This window comes from Lupinus angustifolius, unplaced genomic scaffold, assembly GCF_001865875.1.
Source record: "Lupinus angustifolius cultivar Tanjil unplaced genomic scaffold, LupAngTanjil_v1.0 Scaffold_313_32, whole genome shotgun sequence".
Taxonomy (NCBI): Eukaryota; Viridiplantae; Streptophyta; class Magnoliopsida; order Fabales; family Fabaceae; genus Lupinus; species Lupinus angustifolius.
The window spans coordinates 18,864-29,826 of NW_017727685.1; the positions used below are offsets into that span (position 1 = coordinate 18,864).

General features: G+C 35.0%; 1 protein-coding gene across 1 annotated transcript; it reads left to right on the forward strand.

The window, feature by feature from the left end:
• The first annotated feature begins 200 nt into the window (after positions 1-200).
• LOC109340987 (shaggy-related protein kinase theta-like) lies at positions 201-4,920 on the forward strand. Its single transcript, XM_019578772.1, has 13 exons — positions 201-658; positions 1,261-1,512; positions 1,746-1,838; positions 1,992-2,051; positions 2,163-2,435; positions 2,570-2,644; positions 2,966-3,022; positions 3,099-3,239; positions 3,644-3,694; positions 3,814-3,909; positions 4,010-4,093; positions 4,357-4,459; positions 4,542-4,920. Exons 1-13 carry the CDS (start codon positions 596-598, stop codon positions 4,601-4,603), a joined length of 1,410 nt encoding a protein of 469 aa, XP_019434317.1. The 5' UTR covers positions 201-595; the 3' UTR covers positions 4,604-4,920.
• The last annotated feature ends 6,043 nt before the right edge of the window (positions 4,921-10,963 follow it).

Genomic DNA, 10,963 nt, shown 5'->3' on the forward strand with positions numbered 1-10,963 from the left:
AAAATACGACTTTATTTAAATGTTCTTGTTTTTAACTTATGTTCCCTTAACTCGTTAGTAGGTTACAAGTTCAAAAATCCATTTTCTGTAAATTAATGACCATGTGGAGGGTGTTTCCGTAACATCATTCCACCAAACCAAACTTCACTTGTTCTCGAAACTAAAAGATCTGGACCGTGAAACGTTTACCAATGACCAATTAACGGCCAAGATCTTTCCTTTGACTAGGGTACAAAATTTGACGGTAGAATGATTGGATTTGATGATGTTGCTTTGACCGTTGAAAATTCATTCACAGATTTTCATTAACAAAAACAAAAAAGGCAACCTGGGAAAGTAAACTCTGTGTGTCTCTGATTCAAGAGAGAGAAAATCTAGAGAGAGATTGAGAAAGTTTCACAACAAACATTGTTTCATTATTGTTGTTGGGTAGAACTGTGATAGGAAGAGAGAGAGAGATATCTGGGTTTTGGGTTTCCATCTCTTCTATCTGTTTGGATTGTTTGTTTTTTGTTTAAAAGGTTCAATTTTTTTGGTGGGGTTTGAGGGATATAGGGTTTGGATTGTTTGGTTGTGAGTGGATTAATCAGAGACCATGAATATGATGAGACGGTTGAAGAGCATTGCTTCTGGGAGGACCTCCATTTCTTCAGATCCTGTAAGAAATTAACACGTTCAAGCTTTTTAATGTTTATGGGAATTTAATTTTGTCATATTTTTTTGGGATTGAATTTATTTTTAATAGGGTTCTTTTTGTTCTCATATAAGTGAATATTTTTGTCTTTCTGGAATAATTAGTTGATTTGTTTTTATCATTCTCCTATTCTGACCTTTTCTGATCTGTATCTGATGTACTTTCATTTGATGTTATTCTATCTAAAGCACTTGTGGATTGAAGTCCATGATTTTGTGACCTGATGAAAACATAAGCTGTGTGCATTTTTTTCATATGGTTATGCTGTTGAGACTTGAGAGTGTAATTTTGTCAAAATCTTAAGATGAAGAAGATTTACATTCAACAGCATGGATACTGGTCATTTGTACTTGTGTCTGCTTATTAAGGCACAAGATTGCAGATTTGCATATATTACAAAAAAAGCCACTTACCTGGATTTGCATAAATTTGCTTGCTGGTATATACCCTGTAAATTGGGTAGGGTTGAAGTTGTTTTTTAGCTTCTATGTTATTGTTATTGTTATTGTGCTCTTTAGTTAATCATGGTGAGAACTAAATATAATGAAACTTTTGTTTTTTCTCAGGGTGGAGATTCTAACACAAAAAGAGCCAAGTTTGATCAAGAAACTGAAGGAAAGGTCAACGAGGAAACAAATACTGTTGAGAGAGGCAGCATAGATCAGGTGGAGAATGTAGATACATCGAAAGAAACTACTGCCGACACATCTAATGTATCATTGGTAGCTAGAAGTGGGAAGTCGGGTTATAATCAGCTTCCAAAAGAATTGCATGAAATGAAAATTAAAGATGATAAAGGCAATAAGTACAATGAAAAGGTATTTATTGTCATTCATTTTTTCTCACTCCTAAGTTCAATGCCTAATATAGTTATTATTGTATGATGCTGTAAATGTAAAATCATTAATAAATATTCCATATTCATTGTAAAGTATGCACATATGCTCCTTTCTGTCTATTCCAAGATATTCTAAAACAAGTTGCTTTTGAACCACAATAATTTGTAAATGCCATCAACTGCTGATTTAAGTAACAAGTTTATTACGTGCAGGATATAGAAGCAACTACAGTGAATGGTCATGGAACAGAAACAGGTCAAATAATTACAACTGCTATTGGTGGTCGAGATGGACAACCAAAGCAGGTGATTACTTCATGATTGTTGCATATACATGAGTTCCATTACTTACTAGGTCTTTCTTACTTTGTTTGCATGGGTAAATGCTATTTTATAGACCTTATTAATGGCTTTCTAAAAACATTGAGCTTTTAATAACTTATATTCTATCTGGTTCAGACAATCTCGTACATGGCCGAACGTGTGGTTGGGACTGGTTCTTTTGGTGTTGTTTTTCAGGTATTTGTCTTCTTTTTATGGTATTTATATAACTATAGCTGTCCTTGTTTTAATGTCTTACATGCTTGTCAATTACTTGTTTGCTTTACCAACAATATGTATATCTTGTAGGCTAAGTGTCTTGAAACCGGTGAAGCGGTAGCCATAAAGAAGGTGCTGCAAGATAAGAGATATAAGAATAGGGAGCTCCAGGTTATACGCATGCTTGAACATCCTAACGTTGTTCAACTAAAGCACTGTTTCTTTTCAACTACCGATAAAGATGAGTTGTACCTTAACCTAGTTTTGGAGTATGTACCTGACACTGTCTACAAAGTTTCAAAAAACTATATCAGGACACACCATCATATGCCTATCATATATGTTCAACTTTATACATACCAGGTAAGTCTAGAAACTACGATTTCATTAACCTTTTATTTTGTGATGAGTTCTGTGCAGGGTTTGGATTCTTAATTGCTTTGAGCTTGTTTTTTTTGGTGATGATTTTGATCTGTCCTGGAATGCCTATATTGTAGATATGCCGTGCATTAAATTATTTACATCAAGTGATTGGTGTCTGTCATCGTGACATCAAACCTCAGAACCTATTGGTAAGATTTGTGCCTGTTAATTTCAAATTAAGTTTATGCTACTTTCCACCATTTTTTTGTATCATACATGCATACACTTGTAATGGATTTTCCAAGTGTGGTGTTCAAGACTTTTTCTTTGGATGTATCTATTAATCAGCATTGGGTATTCTTTTCTCAGATTTATTAAATTCATGGTTTTGAGGGCATACATAGTGAGCTCTGAACATAATAGATTTTAACTAAGATTTACAGATGAGGATCATATAGTACTTTAGACTGCTTAGAACTTATCTTTATAATTTCAAAGCGTACTTAGCTGACATGTGATGCATATCACAGGTTAATCCCCAAACTCATCAGTTAAAAATATGTGATTTTGGAAGCGCAAAGATGTTGGTATGTGCTTTTTCCTCCAGAATTTGAAGATCTTATGATAGAATGTACCTGACCTAATATCTTGTTACATTTTTAGGTGCCTGGTGAACCTAACATATCATACATATGCTCACGATATTATAGAGCTCCAGAACTTATATTCGGGGCAAGTGAATACACAACTGCTATTGATATGTGGTCTGTTGGTTGTGTTTTGGCCGAGTTCCTTCTAGGACATGTGAGTATGCAATATTTTGTTTTACTTCCTTTTCTTCTCTTCCCCCCTCTCTTTAATGTTGAAGGGACTTTAGTTTCAGCTGTCAAAATCCAACATTTCCATGAAGCCCTTGTTTGTGGGGAAAAAGTATTCTGAACTGGTTCTGTGCATACACTTGTCTGATATTTGAAATTTAATATACTGTTCTATAGTTTGGGCAGAAACCCATTTATCCAAAATTTGTATCTTTTGAATTTTGTCAAGAAGCCTGCCAAGCATGAAGTAACATTAAATAGATTCAAACATATCTTCCTATGAGCATTTCACTTGGAATGAGATGATGTCTTTCCTTGTGTTCACTAACTTGGACTTAGAATAAAAGGCATATTTTAAGATTGATACTTATCTATGTTGATTATTTGCAGCCATTGTTTCCTGGAGAGACTGGGGTTGATCAGTTAGTAGAGATCATTAAGGTACTATTTCGTGTTTTCTTTTATTTCCTACCCATCCTTTTGCTTTATAATGTTTCTCTTATTCAATGTTGGTAATCTATCTAACATTTTTCTTCGATCTGTTCATTTATTTACTATAGATCTTGGGGACACCAACCAGAGAAGAAATAAAGTGCATGAATCCAAACTACAATGAATATAAGTTTCCTCAGATTAAAGCGCACCCGTGGCATAAGGTTAGCAATTCTTTCCTATGCTGCTGCCCCTAAAGCATTCATGTAGTTCATAAATGATAAAGCATTTCCAGTCAGATCTTACTGAATTAGTAATTTCCAGATTTTTGACAAGAGAATGCCGCCTGAAGCAGTGGACCTTGTATCAAGGCTGCTTCAGTATTCACCAAATCTACGTTGCACTGCTGTAAGAATTCTTAATTTGCTTTTGAAAATGTTGGCTTTATATCTAGGTTGCACTATTCAGTTAAATTATCATTCTACAAGGAAGGAAGATTGACCATTCTTAAATGTGATGGTTATTAATGTTAAAAACATTACCTGGTTTTATTTATGAAAATAAAACGAAAATCATTACCTAATTTCGGCTAAGTTACATTTTGAGGCAATGAAAGTTGGGAAAATATTCGGTACTGTTGGTCTATTGTCCTAATTGTTTCTTGTTTACAGTTGGCTGCATGTGCACACCCCTTCTTTGATAGTCTACGAGACCCAAATTTCAGCTTGCCAAATGGACGACCAGTGCCACCTCTGTACAATTTCACAGATCAAGGTAAGGTGGTCTTGCCATTTTTTGGTTAAATGTTATTTTATGTTATTTTCTCACTGTTGCTCATGTATAAAAAACAATGCAGAACTGGCAGACGCACCCGATGAGTTACGTCAACGTCTTGTTCCTCCACATGCAAGGGGTTGAACTGATTATCCGGCTTTCAAATGTTAACTATAGGACATTGTAAATGAGTTTTTCGATGATTAGATACCCTTACTAGCGATGTTGTCCGATTATCCAGGTTTATTGCCCACCCGGCACAATTGTGACTATAAAAACTCATAAACCTTAACACCTTGTTACCTCTGGTAAGGACCATGTAAAAGACTTGCAGGTGATTCAGATGGACAAAATGGAACTAGGTGGTGATAGTGTTGCAACCCTTTGTAGTGGTTTATGATGTATGCTTCAGTTGTGAAAGATAATGAGTTCTTACAATCCTTTATGCATGCTTCGATATAGTTCAAGTTCTTTTGTTCGTTAATTGTGGTAGGGTAAACTAGGATCCTCAAATGAGTAGGCATCAGTTTTCTACTCTTAACTAAATTATTTATTTATGGGGGGGAAATTCAACAATATTGCATCTAATTTTAATTCCTGAAAGTTTTAACATGAAATTGATATAGTTGATGAGACAAATTTGTAATGTTACTACGGATTTATTGAAGCACTTGAATGCATTTTCACTAAAAAAAATCATGTTTGTCGCACTTGTTCTATTTTTGACGTGCAACTAAATATCATATAAGCCAAAGGTTAAAAGTTCAATTATGGAGAAGGACAATTTTGAAGGGGTAATCACATATCTCAAAAAGATTATAGAAAAAAGGTAGATGTTAGGAAATTGTTGTGGAATGCATTCAACAAAATATTATCTAACCTTAGCATAGAAAATGTCATTTCGTTTTCCCATTTGAGAGAAGTGAGGTTTATCTTATTTTGACAAGAGAGATTGAGCTTATCCCGGTTAAAACCGCGAAACCGATGGAATTGAACCAAACTGTAAAATATGATTTGGTTTGGTTTTGTGGTTCGATTTTGTGGTCCAGTTCGGTTTTGTGTTCGGCTCAGTATTTTTTAAGGAATAGTTCATGTTCGGTTCGGTTTATAGTTTTAGAAATTTAGGAACTGTTAGAACCGAACCGTATATTAAAGAAATAAGTATTAGAGATTAGGGAATGATGTTTTATTATTGTTTAAATTCTTCAACCAACTTTCTAGCTTAAATTATCAATTTTTGTGTGAATTGTAGTGTTATATAGGTCACGAAATTGTTATTAAGTTAATATTATATATGTTATTAGTTATTAAATTGTTTTATAGTGTCTTATGATTTGAAATATATTTTTCAACTTTTGTGATATTGAGTTTGAAATTAACATATATCATATATTGTTATACATGTATTATTACATGTGTTACTAATTGTGAAATGTAAGATTATAAATGTAATTATCATATATTTTACTAATTGATATATATGTTACTAATCATGAATTGTATTGTTATATATGTTACTAATAAATATATATTACTAATTGTGGATTATAGTATTATATGTGATAATTCACTTTTTCTCCATCAATTATATAATTGTTATATATGTTACTAACAAAGAATTATGAGTTTCAATTTTTTACACATTTATAAATGATTCATAATTTTTGATAATAATAGTAGCAATGTTTATATATGTTACTAATAAATATATATTTTCAATTGATGCAAGATTTTTTTTAAAAAAATTAATTGGAAAAACCTTGGAACCGAACCGAACCATTCAAGAGCGGTTAAGTTCTTATAGTTAAATTTGTGATTAATTGAGCAAAACCGAACCATAATCGGACTGAACCGAATTTTTACACCCCTAATTGAAATCTTAGCAGTGATGATTCATTTTGAGTGGTTGTATTGTAATTTCAACTAGTTGCTCATAGAGTGATAAACTTCCCAAATTGCAAAATTAAACAATAAGTGTAATGCACTTAAACTAAAATTATCATGACTTACAATAGTTTTTTTCATGAGATAAAGTGGGTTTCCCTCTTTTTTTTTTGTTTTTGTTTTTGTCTCACTCTCTTTTGTTTCTCTCTCATTTTCTCTTCTCTCCATCTCTATTTTTTTCTTTAGGATCTTCTCATCCACAATGACTTGTTCAGGAGTTAATGGGGAAAGAATCACCCTTTTCTTCTTGTGCACCAATGTGTACTTGTTGGTACGACTGTCATGTGTAGCTCTTTTGTCATATTGCCATGGACGACCTAGTACCAAATGACTAGCCTCCATATCCATAATGTCACATAGCACCGAATCTTCATAGTCCCCAATAGAAAAAAGGAATTCCAACTGGTTTGTCCTCAAGCATTTCTCCCACCCCACTCAACCATTGTAATCGGTATGGAGTGTGATGTGCTTTAGTCTCAAGATTGATTTTTGAAACTAATCTTATACTAACCACATTTGTGCAACTTTCACTATCAATAATCAAGCAACAAACCTTATCACCAACTAAACACCTTGTATGGAAGATGTTCCCTCTTTGACCCACTTCATGGTCCTTGATTCAGCTTCCTAAGAGCCTCCTCACTATTAGTAAGTATCCCTCAAGAACAATAACATCATCTTCCTCATGATCATCATATTCATCATCACTTGAAGCATCTGATTGAGACTCCACCTCACCATTCATCATGATCATGGTCTTTCTTATAGGGCATTGAGAAGTAATATGTCCAAGGCCTACATGCTTGAAACATTTTACATGTCTACTCCTTTGATTAGCCACCATAGGTTGTTTACCTTGACTTGTAGTCACAATTTCCTTGGCATTAGGTGTAACATCTTTTGTTGGCCCCTCCTTCTTGAATTTGTCTACCCATTTTGATGGTTGATATTTGGAACTAGATCCCGAGGAAAATTTGGGCTTTTTCCTCCTTAATTGCTCTTCTACCTTGATAGCTTGTTGAACCAAGTCATCCAACTCAACATAGTGTTGTAACTCAACATAGTGTTGTAACTCAACAATATATTGAATGTCTTGTTTTAATCCACGTAAGAACCTAGCCATAATGGATTCTTAGTCCTCTTGAAAATTAGACCTTAGCAAGGCTAATTCCATTTCCTTGAAATACTCATCAACACTCTTAGATCCTTATGTGAGTCTTTGAAGTTTGTTATGAATATCTCTTTGATAGGAGTTAGGAACAAACCTCCTTCTCATGATCAACTTCATTTTATACCTTATATCAATTTATTCAACACCAATCCTTCTCCTATCCTTTTGAAGTTGATCCCACCAAATCAAGGCGTACTCCTTGAACTCTAAGGCTGCTACCTTAATTTCTTTTTCTCATTGTAAGAATTGCAATCAAACACATGTTCAATTTTCAATTCCCACTCAAAGTAAGCCTCAGGGTCATTTCTTCCAATAAAGGTTGTCACCTTTATTTTGATCCCTTCTAACTTATCATCCTCCCTTCTTTCCCCCTTATTGCTTCCCTCCCATGCCTTCCCATACATCCTTCATCATCTGAGTCACTTGATTGCCTATGTGCACGGTAATCAAGCCTCCTATCATACTCCAAACTCATTTGCTCCATTTGTCATTGGAGAGTTTGAAATTGTGTTGTCATCATAACATGTAGGGTTTCTTTCCTAGGGGACAATGAGGAACTTTCACTTTCATGATTGGAATGGTTAGACATTTTCACTCAAACTCACATGTATCACTCACTTTTTGTTTGTGGAAAATGTAGAATTTTGTGTATCACTCAACACTCCATTCTCAATGGCCTTCTTAAGTAAACCAAGTATGTAACCAAGAAAATTGTGAAAGAAAATCACCCCAACTTTTCAAGATGGAATTTTTTTGACTTGAGTTATACCTCAAAGAAAGAAATTTGGCACTTTGTTGACACTTTGTAACTTTTTGGACACTTTTTGATTCTTTTGAACTTTTGTAGTATCACTTTTGATTTTTTTTTGTGAACTATTGGACTTTGAAACTTTTTGATTTTTGATTTTTGGACTTTGACACTGTGTAAAGAAGAAAGAAAAGACTAGACTCACGACCAAGAAAGAAAGATGAGCACCAAGCAAGAGACTAACTTTGATGCCACTTGATGTGAACCCTTTTGAGAAACGTTCTTTGCATGATTTATCTTGGTTGATGTTTGGCCAAGCTCACGATTTGATTGAGCTTTTGGTAAAGAGTACACAACAGAATTGAATAAGTAAGATAAAAGAAGATGGATTAGACTTGAGGTGATAGGTGTCACAACGCTTGAGGTGTTTATAAGCCAAGGTGATGCTCGCCACAAGAACTTGGTTCTTGATAAGAACTTCTAATCTTAGTTTAGCCAAGAAGGTTTGGAGAATGCACAATGCTCTCACAAGGAATTAATCATCAATTCAATATGAATTCTACCCAACTTAACTTGTTTATTTCATGGGAATGTCAATTACATATATAGCGTCCAACCAAACTTGGCTCCCATGTAAATCAAGAGCGAAAACAGAACTTAAAAGCCTAAGTAAAGATAGCCCAATTTTGGATACCTTTTGGCTTATGAATCTACTCCTAAACTTTGCTAAATTCGGTTGACAACTTGCATAGCACATGTTATTCATGTGCTTTATTACATTGAAAGAAAAACATTAAGACTTAGGCCTAGGATGCCATTGTTGCCACGGTTGAGCCTCAGAAAGCATAGGATCCCATCCTTCATTAAGTTCACGACTCCACATTAAGTCAAACGGTGAATGAGACTTAATGCCTTCATAATGCTCCACGGAAACACTTGATGATCTTCATTGGATTCCCAAAATCTTTGAAGGCTTGGTCCAAAATATAGCACATGATGAATTTAGGAGTAATTGGCTCCATAATGGCACACATGTGCTTGAATAATTGGCATAGGGTGTTTTTTGTCCAAGGAGAGAATTCCCTCAGCTGAATGGTGTTATTTTGTGAGTTAAATGACCTAGGATGTCATTGGTGTGAGTTTGTCCAGTCAGGCAAGCCCCCAACAACTAGAATGCCTTAAAGTACCATCAACGAACACTTTAAAGTCTACAACATGCACTTGGAATTTCCATCGAGCAAATTTTCTCCAACAACTCTGAAAATGACTTAGGATGTTGTTTGATGACTTGTGTCGAGCTAAAATATGCCTCAACGGTCCAAACAAGGTGTTAAGGTACCATTAATGCTCCATTTAAGCCATCATCAGTCACATCCATTAATCCTACGAGCATTTATCTTCGAACAACCATATTAGTCTTTATTTACCTTCCAATAACATTACACAAAGTTAGAGTACCGTTGATTCATGATAAAAAAAGTTGGTCCAAACATTAAAGTGTCGATTACACTTTTAGGCTTGTTTTAAGTCCCACAAGCCATTTTTCAAACCATGCATTATTTATGGGCAATTTTATTAAATAGACTCTAAAATTAAATAAACTAAGTGTTGATTAAAACTTGATCCACACAATTATTATTAAAATAAAAATGTTCCACACCAAACATGTTGGCTAGGCCTAACTCGGTCAGGCTACGCCTAACGCTTGATGCGGCATGCTAGGCGCATGCGCCTCGGTCAGAATTCTTGGCCAAGCTAGATTGGCCCAACACTTGGCTCAACACTTGGTGCACGAGGATGCTTGTCTCGGTCAGGCTTGGTGCCTGATGCACCTGACCTTATGCCACAATCAGAATTGCCTCGGTCAGGCTTGGTGCCTAATGCACCTGGCCCCGTGCCAGGGTCAGATTTAGCGCGTTGGCCAGGCCCTTGGTCTGTCTTATGCGCATGGCCTAGTCTATCCCTAGCTCGGTCAGAACCATGGACGAAGTTGCTATTGAGCATCTTTGCACCCATTTGGGCTAACTTTGGCTCACCACCATGCATCAACCTTATGAGTTGTCCAAGGGCATTTTGAGCCATTTTTGCTCGTGCCCTAGTCTTAGGGCCGCTTATGCCTTTAAGGTCATCATAATCAAGGTTGGTCTCTTTGGGTAATGTATCAAATTTAGTCCCCAACAATTTCAACGTAGAACCACATTAGTCATTCTATCCATACAAGTCAACTAAGGTTAATGGTTTGGTCTATATGGGCTGTTAAATGCTAACATGGTCAGACATCTTCTGTCCATATAGGCGTGTCTAACACGTTAGTGGATCACATGTATTTTATTTTCTAAATCAAAACGATGTCGTTTTGCAATTAAATTTTTTTAAATAAAAAATCGAAACTCAGAAATATTGGGTTTTAGTTTGTTTATATAAAAAATTAACCCAAAACATCTTCTTCTAGCTAAAATCAGGAAATGAAAAATGATTCCTTTTTCTTTAGTGGCTTGTGTTCACTCGACCATTTTCATTATTCATTACCTGCTTTCATTTTATACGTCTTGTGATCTTCTTTCATCTGTACTTGCTTTTGTTCCCAGTTTTCTCAAAACAAGAAGAACAACATTTATGTTGTTGTTCCTTTAGGGTATGT